The 27,905-nt window shown below is 30.3% G+C and overlaps 9 protein-coding genes across 9 annotated transcripts; 3 read left to right on the top strand and 6 right to left on the bottom strand.

Annotated features, from left to right (window-relative positions):
• Positions 1–1,836: 1,836 nt before the first annotated feature.
• Positions 1,837–2,511, bottom strand: GO595_002962 (uncharacterized protein; the record flags this gene model as incomplete). Its single annotated transcript, XM_067915929.1, has 1 exon — positions 1,837–2,511. The coding sequence occupies one exon, from the start codon at positions 2,509–2,511 to the stop codon at positions 1,837–1,839; it is 675 nt and encodes a 224-aa protein (XP_067776763.1).
• Positions 2,512–3,212: 701 nt separating this feature from the next.
• On the top strand, positions 3,213–4,235 carry GO595_002961 (uncharacterized protein; the record flags this gene model as incomplete). The annotated part of the gene is made up of 1 exon (XM_067915928.1): positions 3,213–4,235. The coding sequence occupies one exon, from the start codon at positions 3,213–3,215 to the stop codon at positions 4,233–4,235; it is 1,023 nt and encodes a 340-aa protein (XP_067776762.1).
• Positions 4,236–5,716: 1,481 nt separating this feature from the next.
• On the bottom strand, positions 5,717–8,488 carry GO595_002960 (Clan CA, family C19, ubiquitin hydrolase-like cysteine peptidase; the record flags this gene model as incomplete). Its single annotated transcript, XM_067915927.1, has 1 exon — positions 5,717–8,488. The coding sequence occupies one exon, from the start codon at positions 8,486–8,488 to the stop codon at positions 5,717–5,719; it is 2,772 nt and encodes a 923-aa protein (XP_067776761.1).
• Positions 8,489–9,416: 928 nt separating this feature from the next.
• GO595_002959 (vacuolar protein sorting 55) lies at positions 9,417–9,821 on the top strand (the record flags this gene model as incomplete). Its single annotated transcript, XM_067915926.1, has 1 exon — positions 9,417–9,821. One exon carries the CDS (start codon positions 9,417–9,419, stop codon positions 9,819–9,821), a length of 405 nt encoding a protein of 134 aa, XP_067776760.1.
• A 762-nt stretch (positions 9,822–10,583) lies between these two features.
• GO595_002958 (uncharacterized protein) lies at positions 10,584–11,834 on the bottom strand (the record flags this gene model as incomplete). The annotated part of the gene is made up of 1 exon (XM_067915925.1): positions 10,584–11,834. One exon carries the CDS (start codon positions 11,832–11,834, stop codon positions 10,584–10,586), a length of 1,251 nt encoding a protein of 416 aa, XP_067776759.1.
• Positions 11,835–12,174: 340 nt separating this feature from the next.
• GO595_002957 (small GTP-binding protein) lies at positions 12,175–12,765 on the bottom strand (the record flags this gene model as incomplete). Its single annotated transcript, XM_067915924.1, has 1 exon — positions 12,175–12,765. The coding sequence occupies one exon, from the start codon at positions 12,763–12,765 to the stop codon at positions 12,175–12,177; it is 591 nt and encodes a 196-aa protein (XP_067776758.1).
• A 2,245-nt stretch (positions 12,766–15,010) lies between these two features.
• Positions 15,011–15,943, top strand: GO595_002956 (cell cycle control protein; the record flags this gene model as incomplete). Its single annotated transcript, XM_067915923.1, has 1 exon — positions 15,011–15,943. The coding sequence occupies one exon, from the start codon at positions 15,011–15,013 to the stop codon at positions 15,941–15,943; it is 933 nt and encodes a 310-aa protein (XP_067776757.1).
• Positions 15,944–19,170: 3,227 nt separating this feature from the next.
• On the bottom strand, positions 19,171–20,375 carry GO595_002955 (uncharacterized protein; the record flags this gene model as incomplete). Its single annotated transcript, XM_067915921.1, has 2 exons — positions 19,171–19,199; positions 19,502–20,375. The coding sequence occupies 2 exons, from the start codon at positions 20,373–20,375 to the stop codon at positions 19,171–19,173; spliced, it is 903 nt and encodes a 300-aa protein (XP_067776756.1).
• Positions 20,376–21,642: 1,267 nt separating this feature from the next.
• On the bottom strand, positions 21,643–27,180 carry GO595_002954 (vacuolar protein sorting-associated protein 8-like; the record flags this gene model as incomplete). The annotated part of the gene is made up of 2 exons (XM_067915920.1): positions 21,643–25,621; positions 26,678–27,180. The coding sequence occupies 2 exons, from the start codon at positions 27,178–27,180 to the stop codon at positions 21,643–21,645; spliced, it is 4,482 nt and encodes a 1,493-aa protein (XP_067776755.1).
• Between the last annotated feature and the right edge of the window lie 725 nt (positions 27,181–27,905).

Raw genomic sequence — 27,905 nt, 5'->3', positions numbered from 1 at the left:
TTCATATGAATTCTTTATTGTGGAATCTATAATAGCACTAAGTGGTGTAATTAAAGATGATTTTAAATCAGTATAACCTTGCATTATAGCATAAGTAATTTTATCATTTCCATTATTGAAATAAAAATTATCCAAATAATCACTAATGGAATACATTATAACTTGAGCTTTTTGAACATTACAATAATATGTTCCATTCGATTTTTGTAAAAATATTAATGACATTATATCAATTGCAGTGTTTTCTTTAATTTGTTGATCTTCAATTTTCTCAATTAAATCTACAAATAAAGTAGAACTTTGTGCATTATCATTAGAAGTTATATATTTTATTGTGTATAATATCGAATAAAAACTATATAAAAATGAAAAATCAATTATTTTCGATTCATCAGATATTATATAATATGAAAGTTTGGAATATTCATTTAAAATATTAGGATCAATAGAATATAATTTGTGTACAAGAATTAATGGAATCGAATTTCGTTGGAATATCGTTGAATTTGATTCATTTAAAAATTTTATAATTTTATCATCATTAATTAACCGATTAAAAAATGATAATGTAATCGGATGCATATCAGAAGTATCTGTGAACATTGATATGATTTGTAGATATCGTTTGGAATCTTCTTTCATCGCTTCAAAAAAACTTAATAATATAAATGGTTGAAGTCGTGGAAATATTTGTGAAATCTTAAAAAAGGAATTAATGTCACCAGTATTTAGAAATCTCATTGATGGATTAATAATTATGTCTAGAAAGCACTTGCGCTTACATATAGTCTCATTGACAAGTGTAAAATAATTGTTTTGTTGAAACTTCGTCGAGTTTTTTGGATATGGTTCATTACAACTAATTAATACTTGCATGGTTTTAACTATGTTTGGATCGTTAAAATTAATCATATATGTAAAAAACTTTGGTAGAATTGATGGTATTAAAAGTTCATGTGGAAACGATTGAAGAATAACAGGTGTAAGATTTATCTTATATGAAAAAAAATCAATTCCAAGAATTGAAAATGATATGGTGGGTGGAATTAAATCCATAAGTGAATCTATGGTGGGAAGAAGTGCTGAAAATAAACCTGACTGTGAAGTTTGAAGAATATGTAAATCTTTAAAAAGCGTATTAACATCGCCTTTTGAAAAGGTTTTGCTTTTAACTTTGCTACAGATAAATTTTCCCCATTTGTGATTTTGAATTTTTAGAATATTTAAATAAAATTCTTGATTTAAATAAAGCTTCTCTTTTTGCACTGGAAATAAAATCGACATTAAATCCCACTTAGAAATTCGGTTGTTATTATTTGGTCCGTAAACTAATGGTTCAAGAAGATTAATTATGTATGGAGATGAATAAAGTTGCATATGATCTTTTTGATTTAATATATAATTTTGCACTATTTGAGTCCTGAAAAAATTGCATTCGTCTATCTTGAACTTGTCCGAGAAACTCATTTAAAAAATTATATGGTTGAACGTTAGTGTTGTTTTCTTTTATTCCAATACCTTTTTTTTCAAGACAATAACATATTTTTCATAAATCAATATAAAATTGAGCAACCATGAAACCATATATTCAAAGAACAAAAAAAATTGTTTTTATCAATTTTTTTAATTTATTTGATTTTAGCATATATTAATTTCAAAGGTATCTAATCATTTCTGTGAGGATGTGCTTGACTAGTTTTGTTTTTCTTCTCAATTTTAAAAAATTTTCATCGTAATCGATTACTGACTAATCCAAAAATATGAAAACTAAAATCTATAAAAGATTTGAATTTTAGTGAACAAAATAAAATATTCATTTCTTGATAACAAAAAACTTTAAATTGATTCCACTGACATCTGTAACTCATCAATTGATTGAGAAACACGATCGATTGAAGCAAGTACATCGATTGCTCTTGCCCATAACTGCTTCATTTCTTCTTTTTCGAACGGATAATTTGATTTGATCAAATCATACCATAATGACAAAAAAGCATTTTCTGGTGCATAATTCGCTAAATAGACAACATAACGCAAAATTGCTTCAACGAGGAAATCATAATCATGCAAATAAATCGCAGCAGCAATTTCGTTTTCAAGTGATGAACATTGTGCGAAAATTTTTTGATCAGCTTTGATGACAAGGGATTCAATAGGTTCGGATAGAACAACCCAACCTGAATCATAAAGGAAAGCACCTTTATTGGTCTTTAATATGACATTTTTTCCATCATGAAGTAAGTCAACAGAATCGATAACACCAGCAATTGATGGTAATTTAGTTTGTAATACCCACCTGTTTTCAACACTATTTAATATGTATAGATGGCCACATTTAGTAAAAATAAGAACGAATGGATCATATTTTTCGTCTACAATAATTCTGAAAGGAGTTGGAATTATAAACGGCGCTGCATATAAATCAAATGTTCCTGGTTTGGTTACATAAAGACGCCCATTTTTACTGGCAAAAATTCCTCTTGCTTTATCAGCAAACTCGAAAGACTCCATTGCAACCGAAATGTTATATGAAATATAATAAACGGCAGGTCATTTTTTGGGGAAAAACCTTTGAACATTATTCATCATACTGAAATTACAACATGTATCGCTATGAAAGGATCATACCTGATGAACTAAAAAACAATTGCTTAAAATTTTGGAATTGAATTATTAAATTTAATATTTATGAAAAAGTATTTAATATCTCATATTCATTATGTCTAAGAAAAAATGTTATTAATTGAAAAATTTAATATCAAACGCATGTTTAAACAGGTAAGTACGAGGGAGTTTGACCGCGAGCAATAAAAAAACCGTTATCTTCTACTAAAATGGAAATCGGGTACAAAAAACAGCCTAAGAGCTTTATAAGTTTATTATATAAAATGCAATACATGGGTGTAGCAAATCTAATTCAAAACACGCAAAATCAGTACGCAAAATTTTATATTTCAATTTTAAATCAAGCATATTCTGAACTATCAAATAATCCATTAGCAGTGTTCAACTTTTATAACGCATTTCAATATGGAGCTGAAACTCCTGATGATTTTTACGTAAAAGGTGGGTTTTATGCTATCATTCCTTATATTGATCCATCAGAAGATTTTACAATATTTAAGTATTCAATCGAAATTGTAATTTACATTATAAGTTCGGTCAGTTTTGATGATAATTCATTTTTAACACCACAATTTTTTGATAATATTATGAATGCTGTTTTTTCCCAAAAAGAAACAACATCATTATTAGGCTTAACATTGTTGAGGTCTCTTCTTAAAAATCAGTCAATATCTTCACAAGTATTCAACATTTTGCAAACTGAGATTGGATTTATACAACGTTTGATCGAATCAAATTATCTAAACATCACACGTCATCCAGCTCTTGTTTCGTCTCTTCTTTTTGCTTTCATCAAATTCTATTCTGTTGATGAGCTTGTTGTGTTTCTTCCTTTTTTGCCTAACGTTCTCCATTCAATTTCCATTGAAATCGAAAAAATTCCAGAAAGAGACAAAAATTCTCTTATTTCAACTAAGAAGAAGATGCTTCGTCTTCTTTCTACTCTTCTTCAAAATCCTGAGATTAGATCAGAATCTTATAAACTAGATTGTCTAAATTTACTTCTCTTTGCAATTGATCATCCACCATATTATCTAAAATCATCACATAAGGAAATACCAATATTCTCTTATTCCTATGATTGTGTTTATCAAATTGTAGTGAATGATGGTATTCCTGAAGCCTTCAAAAGCCTTGCATTTTATAACTTAACACAAAACGTATTACAGAAAGTTAATAAATATCAACTTCATAGTGTAATTGATGCAATTAATATACTTTATATAAATGATTGGTTTAATTTATGGGAAAATGATATTGTATCTGAGATTTTAGATAAACTTAATTTTGGCATGTTTGAAGAAAAAGAAGTTGCATTAAGTTCATTATTAAAGTTTATTCGTGTTGCTGCATTCAATCAGCGAATTATTGTCGAATTAGTTAATAATAAATTTTTGGAATTCGCATGTGCAATTGTTGATTCAATACAAAATGATGAAATAAAAGAATTCTTAAACGTAATTAATCTGTTATATGGAATGGATGGTGAAGTTAGAGAATTAATTCTTAGAGATGAGTTGAAGAGCGTACTTGAATCATTGGCACAAAGTGATGATGAAGAAATTAACGCATGTTCGGAAGAGTTGTTAAATGCATTTGAACAAAATTAAATGTTTTAGCTATATAAAATTTATAGATAAGCCAAATAATTGTGAATACTAATAATTAAACATATGAAGTCGGATATCTTTATGTATTTGAAAATCTTCTCATTTTGGATGTTTTCATATTTTGTATATTAGTTTTAATTAAATCTAGGAAGCAAGCCGAAAAGCTGTAGAGAGAAAGAAAATGTAAGAATTTATTAAAAGAATGAAAGAAATTGAAGAAGAAACAATGCACAGATTAACAAAGCCAAAAAAGGACAGACAGATGATGAAAATGCTCGAGTAAAAGCAAGTCGTATACAATGGATATTTTAGTATAGGAATGATATATCCACTTTTTTGAATTTACAAAAATCTCAAATAAATTTTTCTCATCACCAAAACAAAATTTTTAAATATTAACCAGAGTTTATCAGTATATTATATATAAGAATATTGTTAAATTTTTTTTTTTTATTCATTGGAAGTTGAGAATGGAGGGTGTCAATCTTTGCTTGTCCCCATATAAATACATCTATAGCCAATTATCATTCTCTTGTTGAACAAATTTATCAATTTCGTCATTAATTTTTTCTTCTAAAATCATTATATTAGATGTCGATTCTTTAGATATTGATTTATGTGACCCTTTTTTCTTTTTCCTTATAAGGAAAACAACTAATCCTGTAATTAACAGAATGACAACAATCCCTCCACAAATACAACCAATTAATAAACTAGATGAAAATCTATCATACAATATATATAAATCTTGTAATATACATTTTCATTATTGAGTTTTGTCCAATTGAGATAGACACCACCTTTACCGAATGCATGAGAAGATTCTGGGTATGCATTTATTTGTAATTCATTATTACAATAAGCAATAAATGGAAAAATAAGTAACATAGCTTGATACTTCTATTGATATAAATTATAATTAAATTTTAGTCAGGTTCCTAAAACGTTTTGCTTGATTTGTGAATTTACATGAAAACTTAAACATTTCAATCGAAATTATTGAAATATTTTGTGAATTAAAAAATAATTGATAAAGAGTTAACTTCCAACAATTCGTTGAAAATCGATAATCGATTCAAATTTGATAAAATTATAAATCAAGTCGATCTGCCAAAAATGACGCCAATTCACGTCATGCAGTCAAAAAGTTTCTACCTCATTTTGAGAGTTGGTTAGCTACACAACAATCGTACTATAAATAAAAATTTGAACATGCGTTCATATACAAGTCATCCATTCAAAATTTGAACGTAACAGTTGATCTTTACTTAGTGTTTCGTTTGAAGAAATTTTTTGCTTAATAATATGAATAAAAACGAATCGACACAGTAATTCGCGTTTACCGCCATTGAAGACAACTTTTCATTTCGTTTTCTCCATAAGAAAAAATTATTAAAAAAATTGATTTTAATATATATTTAAATTATCATTTTTTATTATACAATTTTTTTCAAAAAATTCAAATTCACTTATTATAATTTCTATTCGATTTGATCTATATTTCCTTGGAATCTTTCTCTTTCCATTATTGATCTAAACCTATTTAACTCGTCGCAACTCTTTGCCTTCTTAATATAACATTCGTAATCTTCATCTGTTTCTTTTTCTATATTAATTTGCATTTGGTTAATTTCTTCGTCTGATTCGCTCACCGGCTCTGACTTTTCATCTGGATCAATTCTTTCATAAAACAAAACATAAGCTTCGTTACATTGATGTTTTGCTTTCTCTTCAGTTGATTCCTTTACAGACGAATCGTTAAAGTTATACCATTTCCCATGCACATGATGATCGAGTACATTAATTGCATGTGTCGCATAATGTCCACTACCCATTCCTCCGATATGTTCTGATATTGCATATAATTTATATTTTAATGAATTATTTGTAACATTTTTCCCTTTAACAAAATTACTTAAATCGATTTCCATTGGATAATTCACACTTTTGTTGAGTTTCTCTGTGGAATATCGATTCGCTATGAAACGTTTCAAATGAAGTATTAAACATTTTGGTACTGACCATATGTCTAATTGTTTGTCAGCACAAACATGTTGCTTACAATGTGGACAATACCATTTGTTGTCTTCATCTAAGATTTCATTTGTGGTATAATATTCGAAACATTTTTCTAATGTTATATTTACGTCGGATTCAGTTCGATGTTTATGATGTTCTTTGTTGAATTCATAATGTCTTAGTAATGATAATGTTGAAAATCCTTTTTCTGGTGTAACATATTTCGAATTTAATATTAAATTTACTGAATATTCTTTAAGAAATGGAAAATCAGATTTTCGATTATTGTTATTATTATTATTAGTTTTACCTAATGAAAACTTCGAAATCGTTATATGAATTTTAATGTCATCATCAAAGTTATTATTCGTTGGTAATTTTAAGCGTGTAATTATATCTTTAATATATGATGTCTCTTGAATATCATTGTTTTCTTCCCATAATGAAGAAAGTCGATTAGATGCAGAAATCGAAATTTCTTCTTCTGTTGCATTTAAGTTAGAAATTGGTATTAACATTGGCGGAATTATTTCTTTTTCTGTCGATGAATCATTATATAACATTTTATCTTCAAGTTTTAACTTCATTGTACCTATGATATAACATTGTTCAATTTTTGGTATTTCAAATGCATAATAATGTGGCTTAATGTTACTGCTCGATTTTTCGATTCGCCATATAAATGTATTACTATAATCATTCTCTTTATATCCGACAACTATATTAACTTCTCGTTTAACTATTTCGGAAATAGCTTTCGATATATTATTAATATTTATGGGTGGACGAACTATTAAATCTAATTTTAGTCGTTGTTCCTTATAATCATATGGTACAAATGTTATATCAATAGTTTTCGGATGTGGTTTTGTTAATGGTAATGATAACGAAAAATATGGCTCGAAAATGACAGTGATAATATGACAATTAGGACAATATAATTTAGATCGTAATTGCCCATAAAATGTATCAACAATAATACTATCACTACGTTTCTTAAAGTTGTCCCAAGAAAGTTTTGCAATTTCTTCATCATTGGTTCCATCGCCAACTATGTTCTCGACATATTCTTTCTTAGTGCGTCGATTTAAATCTTCACTTAAGCCATCTAACATAAAAGTGATTAACTCATGTGAATCTTGTTGTCCCCATCCACTAAATCGTTCTGTAAATTCGCCAATCGTTCGCTTTAATTCTGCAGGTGATACAACGGCGTTTTTACCACTCCATACTTCTTTAAATAATGAAATGAATGCTTGTGCTAATTTACCTTTCATGCCAATCGGATTTGTGGGATTTAAATCTTTCTCCCAATCACTATGCAAAAAAAGTTGTTTAAATGGATTTGTGTGAAGTAGACATTGGACACCGGAATTAAAGAAACATGTGTTGGAAAGATTCTTTAGACCAACAAGACCTGGCGCTGGCGCTGGTCCACATGATGAAACACCATAGCCTCCATACGTATGTACCGAAAATGCTGGAGAATAGCCACTTGATGAATTATGACTATTATAATTATCAAAATAATCAGAACGCGAATTCACAAAAATGGGTTTGTTGGAATCTTTGAAGTTGGATATCCAATTACCGCGATTGTTCTTGATATCAAGATAGATGTTTTGATTTGCTGAAATATTATAATCTTTAAGAAACTTATCGTCGTCCATGATTTCATGAAATTGCTTGTCTTTGTAATCAAGAAGTCGTGATTCTGTGGTCTCGGCAAGAGAAAATAAGGAAAGTGATCGCTTTTTGAAATCAGCACACTTTTCATATTTATACGTTTGAATTGCTTTCTCTGTGGCTCTGCAATTAACTTTAGCATTCATAGGAATCAGTGATTTAACTTTACCACCAACATCAACTGTATCAAGTTTGATCTGTGGTCCTCCACCATTCCATTTGTGTATCTTTTTCCAAGCAGTTTCAGAAATGACAATAAAATCCTTGCCTTTTTCTTTGTTTGCAAAATCAAGTTTCCCGTTTTTATCTAATAAATCTGAATTATCAATTGGAATCATTTTTTTGGATTCATCAGAAATACTTTCTTTTAAAGAATTAATCCATGCTTGAGAGATAACATAAGCTTTCTGATTAAGCTTTAATTTTTTATGTTTTTCAATATATTTGATTTGAATTTTGTTAGGAGGAGTTCCATCTTCTACTTCTGTATAACTCTCTACCTCTATATCAAAATCACTCGAAATTTCACCAACTGATTTACTGCTCATATGGAAAAATATAAAATGTGTTGACGACCGTTACTTGTTAACAATGAAATTGACTCAATTCTGAATGACCACAGGTCCGCATTGAAAAGGTTTGCCTGTTTTCTTTTGTAATAAAATAAATTATTCAAAAAATTGAATTGCTATTTGAAAAAGTACATTTGTTAAACTTATCACAAATAAATAGACCGTTAAAAAATTGTGAAAATTATTAAAAAGTCATTATTTTGGATCCAACTTTATTTTTGCCATGATTTGAGAAACTAATTTACCTAATCAAGAAATAATATGGTACAGAAATTGAAAGCTTTTGGTTATCAATACATTTATTTGATAAAACTTATCATTTATGCTTTTCGAAATAATTAGAATAACTACTAATTATTATTTGCAAATCAATTTTGAATTAAATACCATATAACCTAAATAAATATTATAAGTTTGATATATTCCTACTATTAATTTCAATAATAATTGATAAGTTCAAAAATAAATACTTTATAATTCATTCATATATTTCAAGAGTGTGTTTTAATTTTACCAATATTACCCTTAAAACTTTTTGGTTCTTGTATTTTGTTCAAACATGATCTTTCATTGAACCGGTTCTTTTGTTGGTTATTATCGTTGCGTAAAAAAGGTGAAATGCAAAATTAACGTTCACATGAAATTTCATCACATTAACCTTATTTTTCGGATATTTTCCCATCCTTTCTTCAATTATTCAACATATACTTTACAAACATAAAATATATGGTCAGCCTAAAGTTAATTTAGTGTTTGCAGTAATACGAAAAAAATTCAATTTTGATCAAAATGTCATTAAAAAGTGGTAAAATTTTCGGTGATGCTTTCAATGGACAATTCGATTCGGGCAGCCTGTTCCAACGGTTATCTATTGAAAAAGTCCGTCAAAAAAAATCATTTCAAAATGGTACAACAATCAGTTCCTTATATCATTATTGCATGCGCAGTTGTCGTTGGCGTAGTTATGTGTATTGGAGGTTGCATTGCTGACAAGTGTTGGTATTCGCTTTTCATGATTATTCCTGCTGCTTGCGCAGTATTCTTCGGATATGGATATTATATCAAGAGTGCAGATGAAACCGAAGGTGGATGGGTAACAGCAAGTGGCCTTCTATTTATGGTTGTCGCTTCAATGACTTCTTTATTTGCTCTTCCAATTATTCTATGGCACGTCGGAACAATTCGAGTGGTGTCATTGGGTTTGACTTTGGGTGGCGCTCTTGTTATTGTTATTGGTGCAGGTATTTTCCTTGGACTTGTTCTTCAAGATGATTATGGTCAGCCACTCTGCTGCCACAAAGATTATTAAATCATAACTAATAAACAAAAAAACTCACCATGAAAAAGACTCAACTTTTTTTAAATCTCAAAAACACTCTTTTGATGAGAATTGTCAAATTGATTATCAGTATTTCTTGGAATGGCATCACAAAAATTCATACACACGTTTATCAGAAATAAAATAAAGCTTTTCAACCACATTTAATATCAATTATAATAGGAAAGCTTTTAAAACAATTAAATTGTGAAGTGATGATAAAATGACAAAGTAAACCACACAAAAATTTATCCAAACCCTGATAAAAAAATTATTTTGATTCTCCCCGTATACTTGTAATAACATTAATAATATTTACTTTAAAACTTGAATTTTTTTTTGTATTATGCTTTAAAATCAATTATGATATGAATTTTGGATATTGAATCTTTAATTCATCTTTAAAAAAATCAGAAAACCTCTCATTTTGCCTATATCTCAATAATTTAAATATCTATTGAAATATTATAATAAAATAATAATTTAAAATTTATAATTATATTATTTAGTCTGCAAGTACAAAAACATGCAAACTATCATCTTGCACAATTGAATTAAATTTCATTTCAAATTAAAGACCAAATTTTTGTTCTGTTTACATTTTTGATTTGATATATCTCTTTCATAAAACACATTTTCACCTAAGTAAATTTTATCCAACAATGTATAATTATCATTCAGTCAGAAGCTTATGTTGAATGGATTTTATTATAACAAAAAACAATTATAGTTTAAATTACTTTTACAACATATTTAATTTTTGTTTTGAGGAATTCCGTTTTTTTCCATCAAATTTTGTAATTCGCTTTTCAAACATTTCAGTTTTTGTTGTCTTCTTTGTTCTTCTTCATCATTCATTATTTCCTTTGTTTTACCATTTTTACTTATCAGCTCAATTCTCTTATCCAATTCCTCAAATTCCTCGTCGAGTTTCTTTGCGATTTCTTTTTCGATTCTCATTGCGACATTTATCGGGTGATCATCACTTTCAAGCTCATCAACTTCTGCTTGTAATGCAGCTATTAATGTTTCTTCATTAAAGTTTGAATCCTCTTTTGTATTATTATTTGTTTGACTTAATCGTGATGACGTTCTTGAACTCGTTCGACTATCCTCAGTACGTCTCTTTGCACTCCTTCTAATATCACTCAATGAACTCATTCTTGACGTCGCATTACTTCGTGGCTCGATTTCATATTTGATTTGATTTTTGACATATTTGATGTCACTTTTTGCATGCGATATCAATGAAAGAAGAATGTTGCGCTCTGCCTCCCAGCTCTCGTCGTTAAGGATTTGCTCCAAGTATTTATGGTCACGAAGAGCTAGTACATCTTCGCTACTATTTAATTTCTTTTCTTCAAGAAGAACTTGCTTATATCGCGCCGTCTTATCAGCAATCATTTGATCAAGTGTAGCAATTTGACTGGATAATTTTGGAATGTCACTTTCATCAATGCTTTGTAGTTGTTCACTACGTGTTTTGACTTCGTTTTTAAGTGTGTCGACCTCTTTTTGTGCATCAGAATATTCATCACTGATAACTTTGATCTCATTTTGAATCATTAAAATATCATTGATGCCTTTAGAATTGGGTGTGATAGGATGATTGAGTTGATCTGTAAGTTTTTCAATGGATTTTGAAAGTCGTTCATTTCGAAGTTCTTGAAGATGAATTTCATCGGATAGCTGCTTTTGAATCTTTTGTTTGGCTTTATAAAGACCATTTAGATAAGCTTCGGCAAGTTCAAATGATCTCATTTGATCAAAAAAGCTGATGTTGTTAGAAACAGAAATGTTGTCTATAACGTCAGAAGGATATTCACGCTCATATTCTAGTGTTGATTTTTGATTTTTTTGGTTTAAAATTTCTTTTTCTAATTCTTCACCCTGTAGTGTAAGTTCTTCAAGCTTATTTTGAAGATAAGTGTAACGCTTTTTTGATAAAGTTTCCGAAATAGAAATTAATTCTTTGTCTAGCAAAGCTTTGTTTTCATCTTCCATAATTCTTTGAGACCGTTTCTATGCACAACGATAGCACTGTACGATAGCAAATAAGCGATATCACTTCCCAAAATATGTAGGCGATTAATCCTCTTTCTGAATTGGATAAAATGAAATCGTTAATCAATCAGAAAATTTATTAAAAGATGATCATTCCTCATTTTTAACGATTCAAGATGAAAAAGAAGAATTAGAAACATAATTACAAAATGAATATTTGTGGCTAAAACATTTTAACATGTTGCTAAAAACTCCTATTGTTAAACAAAAAAGATTTTACATTAACATCTGATTTTTATATATAATTTAATTTGGAGAAGGACCTATTAATAATTAATAACTAACATTTGCATATACCCTTTTCTTTCACGTCTTTCACTGGAGCTGAGTCGGCATGCCTTAATCCCTTTTTCGCAAAATGATATCCTAATTTTGTCATTTGATCAAACAATTCCATAATTCCTTCTCCTGTTTTTGCAGACGTGAATAGAACCGCTTGGAAAGAACTAAAGTATTTCTCTAATATCTCTTCTCTTGTAAAAACCGCATCATCGTCTAAATCAATTTTGTTAACCACCAATACTGCAGGTGGAATGTCATCGCAGGAAGACCTTAATAGTTCTACCCAAGATTGAACATGGTTTATTGAATTTTGATCTATAATTGATACAATAATTAATGCAACACATGCAGACCTTGCATAAAGTGGTGTAAGAGCCTGAAATTGTTCCTGGCCCGCTGTGTCCCATATATAAAGAACTACATCTTCATTCTCAATTTTCATTTCAATTCTTTGATGATTTACACCGATTGTTGGTTTAATTGAAGAATCATATCGTCCCGACATCCAACAGTTAACAATAGATGTTTTTCCAACATGAGAATCACCAAGTAGCACGATTTTAATCGGGAATTTCTCGCCAGTTTCCATCTTTTTTTTAACGGTTGTCCTATGAAATTATTTCTGTTTGTGAGGTTGAGGTCGTCGACCGTTAAATTCAATGCTGAGCGTAACCAACTGTGTGATGGGATTTCTCGGAATATGAGTCTCCGGGGGCAATATAAAGGATACCTGGTACTGGAAGAACTTGCATGTTCCCAATTATATAGCATTTTTAATCAAGACTTATGTCTTTGACTTCTTCTTTACATTGTATAGATTGGTGGAGGTAATCTGTTCTTAGATTTGAAGGCTTTTTTTTACAGATTTACATATGTTGTAACCCACTGTTTGCACCATAACAACTTCCGCATTCTTTGGTTTGGATTTTAGGAAATATCTTTTGAGTCTTCGTCCTTCTTTGGAATATGACCTTAGCTTAAATTTTATGAACTTAAATTCTTGTTCTTCTTTGTTGTCATCAAGAATTCCTTCTCCTGTTTTAGATAAAGGTGTTTCATCAAAACGAAGTCTTTGTGTCAATGGAGAACAAAAAGAAATTGTTTGATGTAAAAATAAATATTACATAATGCAAATAGAAATGACTGTAATAAATCCTCCTATTGTTGCCTAACTTTAAGAAAAACGTCTAAATTAGAGAATTTGAATTTCATTTTTTGTAATGGTCACATTCCATTTTGGGTGGATTTAAGTGAATAAAAAGTCATCGTAATAAAAAAATAAATAAATAGAATACAAAATAAAAATTATATCCAAATCGAACATCAAAAATTCTTTGAAAATTTAAAAATCGCTGAAGTTCTGATTTTGATATATATTAATAATTTCCATATCGAATTAGCAGTGATATTATGCAGTTAAATAAAAAAACACGACATATCACATGATAAAAATACTATTCAAATTGTAAATTTAAGATTTACCGAATTTTTTTTACTTAATTAATAAGCAAATGTTTTATGTTAAATATGATTAATGAATTTTTCTTCTTTGAAATCATCAGCAAATGGATCTTCATCAATATTATTCGTTGATGTTCCCATTGCAAATGTATTTTCTTTTTCATTTTGATTTTCTTCGAAACTTTTTGCTTCTTGTTCATTACTTATTTGTTTATTATTATGAATACGCACCAAAACTATGATAAGTATTGCAATTAAATCAAATTACGACAACTGCAACGCAAACACTTATAATTATAATTGAGTTTTTACCACCATCATTAATATTTTCATTTTGATATATAATTGTAAAGAAATTACTATAATATATGTAATAAGTCGAATATACAACAACAGTATATTCGTAATAAATAAATTCACTCAAAACATAAGTTAATGCTGAATTAAAAATAGAAAAGAAAATGAAATCGAATACGTCGAATTATAAATACTTATTGTTTGCGTAATAGATAATGATTGTGTTAATGTTATTGTATTCGTTAATGTTATACTATTCGAATACAAAAAAGTAAATGAATTCGAAACAACAAATGAAATTTCATATGACTTCGTTCGTGTATTCGATTTAGCATATGCATTTGATTTCGTTAATGTATTAGACTTGGTAAATGTGTTTGAGTATGTGTTCGATTGTGTGAACGATTGCGTTGGTGGGAGACATTCATCAATGACTGTTCCTTTACTGACATTTATACCGCAGAATGTTTGGCCCCTATATGAATCGATTGTCATGACACTTCTGATTAAATTATTATTATCAAATACATTCGATGTATTCGTTGGTAATGTTTCCCCATAATAAAAAATACATGTGAGATTGCAGCATGATGCAAATGCATTGTCTCCAACTGACGTTATATTGCATGGAATTTCGATGTTCCTTAATGAGATAATTCAAATACATATTGAAGAAAAAGAAATTGGTATATGAATATTCATAAGTTTTGAACATCCTCTAGATGAATCAGAACCAATACTTCGTAAGCCTTCATCTAAAGTTATTGTTTCAAGTTCTATACATTTAAAAAATCATTAGAACCAATGCTATTACAACAAATTGTAATATTAATTAATGAAATGCATTCAGAAAATGCATCTGCTCCAATTCTACTCAATAATTTTTCTGGGGGTAAACTTGGCAAATTTGGTAACTGCTTCCCAAAAAAAACTTATGCCAAACAACTTTTTCAATCAATTCACAAGAAAAAGCGAAAAAACCGTCTGTCAACTCATGAATTGAAGCGGAGCTCCGTTATAACCGTTATATTCATTTGAAAATTTTCTTAAGTAAAGTTACGAAGCACCATTAAGACATGAAAGCAGACGAATCCCTCCTTGTCAAGCCTTGTATGCAAACGCATCCCTTATGCCAACAAAACATGCGTGGATGTCGACCTACATTTGATACTAATCCGAAGTCCATTTTTCTCGGCATTTCTATTTTTTCTTTGGCATGCGCACTTTTAACATTTCTTCTTTCCTTAAAGGTTGAAGAATTCAAGGTAAGATATGACGACAAGTGTGATTTTTCAGTTAATGGTTCACAAGTTCAAGTCAATTTTGGTAATCCAGAATTATCCAATGCATACATATACTTTGAGCTTCATGGTTACTATCAGAATCACTTTCGTATGGCTAACTCATTTTCTCAAGATCAACTTCTTGGCAAATATGTTGAAGATCCAAGCTCATGCTCGCCTGCTAACAAGTCTCTAGCGCCATGTGGCTTACTTCCACAAGGGTTTTTCACAGACACACTCACAATTCCAGAGAATTTCACTGATAGTGGAATCACATGGAAGAATGAAGTTGGGAAGCTTTTTGTCAAAATAAATTCACAATACAAAGCAGATCAACAGTGGATGGAAACAGATTTCTTCAGGACCAATTTTCCAGGGGGAACTGAGAATGAGCATTTTGTCCAATGGATGCGCATCTCCATGCACCCCGACTTCCGAAAGCTCTACGCTCGTTTCGATCAAAATGAGAACAGAACCGTCCCCGCGGACATCACAGTCAACGTCACGTGCAATTATCCGAACGAGACTTTCTCCGGCGAGCGGTACGTTGTCCTGATGAAGAACGGCGGAATGGGCGGGAAGAACCTCTTCATTGCGTACGCGAACTTTGCGCTGTTCGGCCTCAACCTGATCTTCGGTCTGTTGTTCTTCTGCCCGTGCATACGACGGAACTTGGAAATGTACAGCGAAATGAGCGCAGAAGACGAAGAAATGCTCATATCGTAACATATATGTTGGGAATAGTTAAAAGTTATGAAATATATCAAATTTTATTGATAAACAGTTGCAGCTGCTGCGGTGTCTCTAGAGACCGTTACATCACTTTCCTTCTTCATAAGTAATTATATTTATACATTTAAAGAGGCAAATTACAAATTCATTGTTACTTAAGATGCTGCTTCGAAGTTATTTACTGTAAAGAACTGTATCACTTGTATACATATGGATCGCGTTTTGCTTCTTGTAACTTAACGGATTCAAATGTAAAAGTTTCTTTATCTGTCAAGTAAATGTAGAGCTGTGCGGCATTTAGTTCTTATAATTATAATTCTGCTCCGTCATCAATAAGTACTTTTGTCAAAAGTAAAAAAATTGTGTTTCACTTTTAGCTTTAGGTTCTGGTACATCATTACATGTGAATCTGCACATTTGAAAAATCGCATTTCTTCATTGTTACTGATAATTAGTTTAGAACGTGCTGCTTCATTTGTACTTAATGTTATCTTCGATTTCATTAGAAAGATTTGATCGCTTTTGTTAACGCATTTACATCATTGCCTTCTGTACTCTTTAATTAAAAGGTAGTTTTAACATTTGTTAGCATTGCAATTTTTACTTTAGCATCAGTTCTCTTGCTATAGAAAAGTTCAATTATTTCAGGTTCGCTTTATTCGAGTTATTTTATAATCATTTCCTTCATCATTAAGTCCTTCAATTGCTTTACATTTTTAAGTTTAAATATCTTCTTACATCAATAAGTATATCTTCACGATTTTAGGAACATTTAAATATTAATTTGATTATGCCTTCACCTAAAAGAGCTTCTTTATTATCGCTTCTTTGAACCAGTATAGTACTATAATTCAGTTTTCCTATTGAAACATTAATTTCATACAAATTCCGATTGCATTTAGAAGTTTTGTAGCTTTGACACCATCATAAAGTTGCTTTCTGCCATCACTTTGTTTCATAAAAACATTTTTATATTAAAAGTTTTACAACTTTGGCCTTATAAAAACCATTATTTACATCAATGAGACTTAAACTATCAGAACGGAAATAGGCATATTACTACTATGGTTCTTCGTAATTAAGATCAATTCTTGTTTCACTAAGATCAGTACTATTATAATTTTAATTAGACGCAAGGGACTTAAGTTCATTATTCCTTTTCTTAAAGAAAACGAGCTTTTTCAATACTTTCGTATTAATTGATTTGACATACTTATGCTAAAGAACAATTCGCAATCACTAAATCCAAAAGTTTCCTTTTATATCTTAGCACATATTCCCATAATATGGGTTAAGTGCAATAAATATTCTTGAATTCAAGAAACTGTTTTAACATTATAATGTATACATTACTTCCTTTTAAGGTTAAAGGTATTACAGCGTCATATTTACATATCTGAAAAGTTTTTCTTTCTACCATTAATATTGATTCCTGATTTAAATAGTAGAGAAACTAGATACAAGCCATGACAGGCGTGAAAAAGGGCAACATCTTCATTACCATCAGCGACATTAGAATCAAATTTAGGTTCAAGCGCAAGCTGCGCGCATGGCGCGAACAAAAATTTGATTGATGCGTTTCATTCAAATATTGAAAGCCACTGAAAAAGCTAAAACACCGTTGGCAAAGAAGAAAACTTTGTCAAAAAGTGCATGATGTTAAATTACGTAAACCAGTCAAAGCCAAAGTTTTTTTTATAGTCACACCGATTTAAAATTGGAAAGAAAAAAGTATCGATCCGGATTGTTTAGCATTTAAACCATTAAAAGACAAAATCCTCGCTTACCTGATTATTATCTTTATCATAGATTTTGACGTTTGTTTCTCTTCTCCCAAATGTTTACTTAGTAAATTATGAAAATCATTAAATTCTGGTCCTTTTAATTTCTCGACGACGTCAATAAAGTTAACAATTAATTTTTGCATTTGAACGTTATCTTTGAATATTGTGTTTCTCATCTTAAACATTGTCACTAATCTTCCGATGGATGGTGTTATGATATCAATCAATTGTTTCTTCAAATTATTAGCTTCTATACCCTTAAATATCATTATTGAAAATACGACCAAATTCTTCAGAGCAGTCATATTTTCCTTATTAACAATTGTTGTTAAAACTTTTTTCACATCCGGAATACTTAACACGTCAGACAGCACTGTTTGATTTGAAGTAAGTTGTAAGAAGAAATTCCAACTTTTTTGTGCAATCGCAGGATTTGAATCTAAAAAATGAGCCGCGACGTTTTCCATGAATGACTTAATTTGAGACATTGCCAAAGAAGAGTTTATATCTCTAGCTAATATTTGTAAAGCCTTAATTTGCTCATGGTACACACTTGAATTTTCGGTTTTCAGACCTTTACAAATCATGACGACTGTTTTGACGAGGAACGTTTGGAACGTTGTTTCTTTATAATTTTTGATGAGGCTAGACATAGTCAAAATTGAAGCCAACGACTCAGAAATTGAGACCACGTCTTCATCGTCACTTATAGCCGTTAACTCCAAAACCTTCAAAAATTGAATTGCATCGAATGGGATTTTGAGTGTCAAATTTCTTTTGATTATAATCCTATTGATTGACTTTAATAAATAACAAGTTGACTTTGTTAATTCTTGCACAATATCACTTGTAATCATTTTCGAACAATGATCCATGAAGATTTTCGAAGCAGCTAATAACGCATCACCATGAATTATTGTTTGTATGACAAGAGAACCGTTTTTACTTTTTGATAAATCATTCAACCACTTGATGTAATTGTCGCCAAGAATTAACTCGTGAATTCGAATTGAATTACATTGTAATAACATCATTAACATTTTCAAGTTTTTAGTGCGGATTTCATTTAACATTTCCTCGTTATTAAGTTGCTTTAATAAGTCATAAGTTAATACATGTAATACTTGTGTAATGTCAAGTGAAAGATTTGCGTTTTTACATTTTAATATTAATCCATTAAATATATTAAGTAAATAATAGAAATTAATTTGTTGGCTTAATTGATTTGTATCTTCTAATCTATATAATACAAAGTCCGATTTAATTGTTAATAATAAGCATTGAATGAATTCATAAAATATATTTTCAGTCCCATACTGTGATATAAATGTATGGAACAAATGTGTGTTTTGATTACTAACTATGAATGAATTAAATAAATGTGAAATTCGTTGTTCATATTTAAACTCGACGTAATACCTCATCGAAAAGATATGTTTAATCTTCGATATGTTGTGGATATAATTCTCAAAATTCTCCATAAATGTTTCGCCATTAGCCATTCGCGATTTCATTATATCAAGAAGTTGTTCTGGTGAATACGTAAATTGTAAAAATGTGTCGATAAAGTGGTCATCCATTTCACTGTTGAAATCAAGTTTAATGGAATGCTTACTATTGATTTTGATATGATGAATAGGGATACATATTGGTGATTGGGAATTAATTACGTCAATTTCATACCCATATTGAATAAACTCTTCGATAAAATGATTAAACTTTTCAATCTTAATTCGACTTCCTGATCGTCGGATTTTAGAATGCCGACTATGATGAGAACGACGTCTTTTAGAAGGCTCTAAAATGTTCTCAAATGATTTAGAGATGTCACCTGAGATTGGGGCTTTCTTCCATTCATCAAGGTTAAGAGGCTTAATGTGTAAAAGTGGCATTTTGGGTGGCACTTTTTCCTCGTTTGGAATGACATCCAATGATGCGATGTTCTCAAATTGATTCGGAGGAATCATTGGATGACGGATGGAAGAGGAAGCAAGAGTAGCCCAACGAACAAAGGTTTCCTCAAATTCAGTAAAGCTATCATATGAAATGGCTTCTGGTTCTTTTGGAATCAATTGACATTGCCATTGTAAATCAGATGTGATATGATGCTTGTGAAGAATCGCTGGACGATGTGGTACTTGTTCTGGGAATTGTTCTTCTGGGTCAATTGGGTGATTTAAAAATAAAAGTCTTAACATTTCATTGTAATTAGTTGGTAATAAATTCCATGTATCTACTTTGAAAGTCTTGAACCTGTTGTTGAGAGGAAGCTTTGCTTCTTCTTTGCTCCATATTTTTGGCATTTGAGGGAGATAAAATTGGCCAGAAACTGGAAAAGGAAGTCTTAATGTAGAATAATGATATTTTGCAAGTTCGTACCATTTGTTCACTGCAGATGTATATTCCTCTTTTGAAAAGTAGTTTTCAGGATTTGGAAATTCTAAATCAATATCAGCGTTAACATCATAAACAGCCGGAATTTTTTCAAGGGTAATGCTGTCTTCATAGAGTTTATCTGAATTTATGTTTAAATGTTCAATTTTATTATAGAATTTGTCATAAACGTTTTGTGCTGAATCAATATATAATGGTATCAAACTACCATCGGATTCATGAGGTTGCTCTTCTTGAACAAGGGTCATTGAGAATTCCTGGCCGAGGGTTGTAGTTCCTTCCATCTCTTCTCCAGGAAATTCGTTGAATTGGGGGATAATCTTTTGAAAAAATAAGCAATGTAAACTATTGATCTGATCGCCTTTTTTCGAACAAAAGTGAGGTTTTTTCTATACATGTCAATATAAAAAGTGGGAGTTTTGGGGCCTTGATGGTGAATTCCACTTTTTGTTAAATTATTTTGAATGGTGATAACTGTGACCACAAAGAAAATTTTCTTGATGAAACTGGCATAAGAAAGAGAGAGGAATAAATTTTATTATTCAGTAGATACTAGACAATAACATCAAGAAAATGTGTGTACAGTATAATGTTCACAAATTGATCAAAATGAAAATTATTATATTTGATAAATTCATGAATCTCAACAAAATTAAACAAAACAATTACTATGTTTTTCTCAAGATAACAACACGTTATGATCTACACATTTTGACTTAAATTACAATTTTTTTTGAATTTTTTGGGTTTTGTAAAGTGGCATTTATTTTGTATTCAAATGCCAGAAAAAAATTTGTGCAAAACCGAAAAAACTGATAACCAATTTTTTTGAAACTGAAGAAAGGATGAAAAAGAAACAGCATAAGCAATGACCAAGAAAATAAAAATTATGAAGAATGATAAACATATTACACATTGTTGAAATCATATTTTGTGTCATATATTTATTAATTATGAGAGTTTGTCATGGTATATGTACGCTGTGCTTTGAAAGTAAGGCATAGACGAGAATAATACAGCTGTAAATTATGAAAATGAAAAATCTGTAAAGTTGTATTTCTAGAGAAGAAATTTTTTTGTTAAAAGTCTGGATTCAAATTTGCAAACTATGAAAATACCAAGATACCATTTGCATAACACTTGAAAAATCTTCACATTTCTTATGGAAGAATTATACTCAGAAGCAAAAATCAGGGCTATAAGCATTTCTAACTCCTTAGAAGAACGCTTGGTTGATTTATTAACTCAAAAATTCCACCATCTGTTAGTCAAGTTGAACTTCATACATTCTTCCATCAAAAAGAAAAAAATGTCTAAGGACTTATATTCGTATAAAATGTTAACACATTACAAAGAATTCATTGAGAATGTTCTTAATTATTCCAAATGATGAAAATATAATAAAAATTTGCGAATTTTGATGTTTCTTTAAATCCACTTTTTGAGAAGACATCAAAGCTCAATCAAAATCAAATTAAAATTTCATTATTTTTTAAGTATGCGGAAATAAAATGCTTATAATTCCAAGTACACTTGCTTCTCTTCCGGTATTTTCTCTGGTAATTCCAATTTATACTGAGTCTTAGGTGTGAATTGGAAGTCGCTCATGAAGAATATATTATTACCTGATTGCGACAAGTCCTGATCTTTACCATAATGTCTTCTTAATCCGAATTCGACTCTTAACATTTTCCTTAACTTCATTGATTGTGAATGAGCACTTTCTATAGGTGGTGCATCATTTTGTTTTGTTACAGACATTTCATTTCTACATAATGGACATTTCTTTCTATATTGGCCACATTTCGAATTATTATGATACAAATGACCACATTCGAATATTAATCCACCAATACCACCAGCGCCAGTTATTGGTGTATTACACATTACGCACACTGGATTATAAGCAAAAGCAGCTCTAGTTTTCAGCACATTAGCCTTCTTATATAACTGTATACAATCTTCTAACAATAATTCGATAACAGTATTCGAAAGCATTTGGTTATAATCGAGATACTTAAACACCGCCGATAGAACTTTACGATATTGAATTTGATCTATCGAACAGAAGTCACTTTTCAATGTATGGAAAACGTTTTCTGGTGAAGTTCTTTGTAATGCTTCCACAACGAAAAATGCAAAGAATAATGTGATTGCATTCTTCGTCTCAGGTATTGGGCATTTACACGCAAGATATAAAGGTAATTGGAAAGCTAAGAAAGTATCTTTCCACATTCTATCAAGTAATTGTCCAACTTTTGGTGCTTTCGACATTAAGTCAAATGTAACTAATACAGTTTCATAAGCCTTCTTTAATTCAGGTGCTTCTTTAACTAAATCGACTGAAGGTGCATATATTACGCCTCCTTTTTGTATTGCTTCAACTAAAACAGCTTCGATTTCTTCAGCTACTAAATTTACTGCTGCTTGAATATCACCTCTAAGTGTATGAATATGCATACATGTATCGATAACACGATATTGTTTACATACTCTTAACGCATCTTCAACAGATATATCTTGTGATGCTTTAATCATTGGTAATACTTCTTTAGGTGCAAACTTACACATCATTGTTAACAAATCGAAGTTGTTATCATGCGTAAGTAAATCTTTATATTCAGATTTACTTAAAGCCCTTAAATACAAAAACTTTATGAATGGATCAATGTCCATCTTTAAGAACGTCGCATGATAATCAGGGAAATACTTTGCTAATAATTCGGCTGCTTTTGAAGCATTAATTAATAATAATAATGGGAAGTTCTCAATCACTGCATTTTCCATTAATTCATCACAAAGTTTCGGTGGCTCTTCAACTTTCTCTGGTTCAGGTTCAAAGATTTCAATGGTTTCCGGTTCTTCAATAACTTCATCATCAGCTTTTATCTCTTTTTTAGAAGAATAAGAAGAACTTGAAGATTCTGATTCATATTCTGATACAGAAGATTCTGATTCTGACACTGATTCTTGATCAGATTTTTGTTCTTCTTCTTCATTTTCCTTTTTGTTATCATCAGTATTTTGTTGTTTCTTATCATGAAGTTCAAGTAATTTCGACTTAGAGAATTTTTTACCAACCGAAGATAATAAACCTGTTGTAGGTGTTATTACACTAATCGAATGATCCAACATTGCGCCTATACTTGAAAGAGATTGTTGAATTGCAGCTTTAATACTTTTACCAGAGTTTTCATCTTTACCTTCGATATGTAATAAGTCGAATGGGTCTTGATAAGGGTTTTGTATATAATCGAATACTAATTCTCTCCGTTCTTCCGAAAGTGCCATTGCATGAATGATACGTTTATAATCCTTTGATTTCCGATACATTATATTAACTATCGTTGAAAAACCTGCTGCTTCACAATAATCAATGATATTTTCGAATTTAACAATTTGTGGATATTGTGTATTTAATGTAATAATTATAGTTTCACGGATACTAATAGAAGAACCATTAGTAGAGAATGCCCAACCAAACAAAGTCTGCAAACAAATTGGAGAAATTTTTACGTCATTTTTAACTATAGCATCAGCAATTTCATCAATACATTTGTTTCGAATTTCTTGATTGAATGAAATTACTGTTTGGATTATAATATTACAAAAGTTTTCAACTTCAAAGTTTTTATCATTCACTAATTTAATTGGGAAATATTTTATAAATTCGGCAATAAATTGTGGCGCCTTTTGTTGTGACTTAGAAAATAATACAAATAAACGTGGAAATGTACCACCGAATGAAGTACAAAACCATAATATGACAATTTCCTTATGTTTACTTGTCGCTTTACTAAATTTATTATTTAAGAACAAGTCTTCTACATAAGTAATAAAGTAATCTGTTTTATAAAAGTAAATACATGGAGAAACAAAATCACAATATACATCTGTCCATAACTTCATCAAAACTTTTTGCATATTATTCTTTGCTGCTAATACCAATAAATTATCCGCATATTTAATAGGGATTCCTGTCTTAATAATAGCTAAGTCTGCTTGATCAATTAATTTTTGTTCATTCGCCATATTGATAAATGTTTCATAAATATAAAATGGTATATATTTAGATAAATTATTATCACCGAATTCAAATAACGCCTTAAAATAAAATATTAAATTGTTCTCCTCCTTATAATAATCATAAGCAGCTTTAACTACAAAATTCGACATATTAATTCCAATCGCTGTCTTAAATGTTTGCGCTACTTGTTGTGTTTGATCTAAAGAGCATAAAGAATTATAGAATATATCAAACATAATCTTTTGTAACTCATTACATCGGATTGATGGGTCTGGATCTACACCAAAATAATGTTCAATGTTTCCTGAATATATTTCTTTCGCCATCTTGAAACAAGTTGTAAAGTCACCTTTACGTGAAATTCCGATTAATCGTTCATTCCAAGGGATATATTGCATTCGAAACATTTTGTTAACATTGAAGAAATATGACAATTCGCCATATGTAATAATGCCGGAGATTCGCTTAAGGTTACGTTTGATTTCATTCGTTTCATAATGTTCTTTTGACGTGTTTTTGGTTTCATAGTTAGTTATGTCATCAATTGTACCGTCAACAAATAATACGTTAATTCCGAAATTCTTAATAATTGAGACTAACCGTATTTTAGCGTCAAATTTCCTATTAAAAAGTGGAGTCATACTGCCTGAAAATTGTTGGATACTATAAATATATAAATCACTTCCATACCATGCAACTAAGATAACAGTCCCATCCGCTTTGTTCTTACAGATGAAGTTGATTTTGGCATCCGGTGAAACAACTATCTCAACAAGGTTATCATCAATTTCTGAACTGTTATATAAATATACTCCTTTTCGTGTGGAGAAAATGAAATATGGCGATAAGCTTTCCGGCATATACACTTTCTTAATGTTAAATTCAGATTGGTATAGAACTTGTTCCTTCGGAGCTAAAATGGAATCTAATCGAGTGAAATGTAAAACATGTTTTTCTTGGTCAACTGCAATAATTGACTGATCATCAGCGGCATATGTAATGTATACAATTCCGGAGCTGTTTGTTTTGGTTCGATCGACTTTCGAAATTAGTGAATTAAGTTTTGCATCAAATATTGATATGTTCCCACTCTTATGTCCGGCTACAATATTATACGATGTGAAAGATACTGTGGCACATGTAATTGGTTCAATGGCTTTTCGTGGTTCTCCAATTTGAGAAAATATGAATTCTTTTTTCTCGCCAAAAAACATTACGTACGGTAACGGACTGTACTCCTTAAGAGGCGGTAATGATTGTCCTTCTTCTGTCTTCGTTTCAATTTCAATAATTTCCGGTTGGGAATTTGGACTTCTGCCGTAAAGACATGCCATGTATGGATTATATGTTACATCTTCAATTGACGACAACGAGGGCTCTATCTTGAAGTTCGGTTCCTGTGTAACATTAATCGGTATGTCAAAATTCATTTTCCGCTTTTGGTGTTCTTGAGCTGATTTGAAATAACTGCTAAAACCGATAATCGAATGAAAATTATTTGAAAAAGTGGTTCACTTTTCAAAGTTGGATGGCTGAAACGATCAGTTTCTGTCAGAAAAGAAAACGCGGGAAATACAGAACTTTACGTATGTAAAGTGCCCAAAGTCAAAAGTAACCTCATTATATGTAAAAAAATTTTTTTGCGAATGGAATATCACTGACATTTTAAACGATTTTGTTTCCATTTTCTGAATTTATAATTAAATGCACGTTAACATATGCCATGGAACTTCATTTGCATCATCAGATAAAATAATGTTTTCAGCTGTGTGCATTACCAAAGCAGTAAGAACGCACTGCAGCATTTCCGAGAAGAAAATTCGTGAAACTGCTTTTAGTGTGTTGAAGTGTTCACAACGGTAAAAGTCAGATATGCCCAATAAATATATCACCTTCCCGTTTGAATAAAGTGAAATATACTTAAAAAATAATTTTTTTTATGATTCGCACATTGCCTCACATGATATTTTAAATATGGCGAACATTGGTTCTTGTACTACTATTTTGCAAAATTGTGATAACTTTTTATTTCTCCATTTCTCAACTTCGCTACTTTAATTTTTGTGTTATTTTATAATAAGTAATGGAGAAAATATTTAAAATAATATCAAAAATTCTTTTGAAACTTCGAATTATTAAAACAAATGAATATCTTTCGAATTAACATCAATTCCTTTTTGCCCAAGAATTTTATTTATCAGTTTGTGCTATTTATAAATAATTAACAAGGTGGAAATGTTCATAATTGTATTTAAACTTAATTTACAGTTTAAATTCCTTTTTATTTATACAATAAAAATTTATTAATGGAAAGTAATTTTTAACAAAAACATCAACACGAAAACAGCGATTATTGCATACACGTATATGACCAAATTAATTTTATCCTTGAAGAATATTCTTTCGGCAAGATTTAAAATGCCCAAACTCAAGAAAAAAAAAGATCTTTTCCTTGTGTCACTAAAGCATTGTAGCCCAGTAATGATCGAAATAATTAGCAACCCAAAAGTTGCTAAATCGCACGTAGAATCTTGGAATATTCCGTCGCTAATTTCCATTCTGTTGATTGGCACTTTTCCGTTGCGGATTTTGCCGAACGAATAACCGCCGACTTTTTTGTTTGTGAGCAAGTTGTGGCTCTTCCAAGCAAAGACGGAAACAGCTCTTGTGTCTGAGTAATAGAATTTCACACGGATGTCACCAAGATGACAATTATTTGTCATTCGATTGATTTCAGTTTCTTGGAATCCAGGTTGGATGTTAATAGAAACAAAGCCGCCGCCAAGAAGAAGAGAAGTGATTATAGAAAGGATGTTGGGTAAATTAGATGTTAAATCAAATCCAAATGAATTCCCACCAGTTCGTTTGGATTTGTGATAAAACCATCCACCGCCAATGTACTTTAGAGTGCTGCTTGCTTCGCTTTGACGGAAGTTAGATTCAGCACTTTTAGAGGGAATATATTCTTTCGGAAAATATGATTGTTTTATAAGAGATGGAGTTACTTGGTAAGAACCGATTTCCATGGACTCTGGATATGTCTTCCCTTGGAATATTTGTGTTTCGCGTTTTTTTGATGAGATATCTTTTTTTTCAAGAGGAACCCAAGCGGTAGTAAATGGTAAAATTGAATTTGCGCTTCCCAAACTGGGGAATTTGTTTTTACATATTTCAACTTTTTTAACTGCGTATGCACAATTATGTATTTTTATATCGAATTCTGGATCATAGCAACTTCTTAAAGAAGCATTTGCTTCTGTATAAATAAAGCCGTCTGTGTTATAAATTGAGCTATGATTTGGTTTTATTGTTGATGAATTTTGAATAATATCTGAGACAATCTGATTAAATTCCCATTTCTTTCTACTTAACCTATATGATATAATGTATGATAACGAAAGTAATGAAAACCAAAAGAACTGCTTCAACCGGTGGGTTCGAGGCACAGCTCCCGTCATAAATTTCTGTGATTTTTTTAGCAGTGTCTGTGAATTTTTGCATTGTTGCATCAACTAGTTGAAAATTTCATATAAGCATACACCAAAGAAGGCACCTCGGTCTATTGATGAAAATACATTGAATTATGATGAATTAATAAATTACCAAATTAAGATGATTATGAATTCTGATTTATTTCCTTCATATGAACAATTTGAATTCATACAAAAATATTGTGAAGAATCTCAAAGAGATGAAATTGGCGTTTTATCATTTTTATTTTCCTTATCATTTGATAATTCTGATGAAAATC

This window comes from Histomonas meleagridis, assembly GCF_020186115.1.
Source record: "Histomonas meleagridis strain 2922-C6/04-10x chromosome Unknown contig_20, whole genome shotgun sequence".
In the NCBI taxonomy this organism is placed as follows: domain Eukaryota; phylum Parabasalia; order Tritrichomonadida; family Dientamoebidae; genus Histomonas; species Histomonas meleagridis.
The sequence above is the reverse complement of the archived record's forward strand: the minus strand, read 5'-3'. Positions and strand labels throughout refer to the sequence as shown.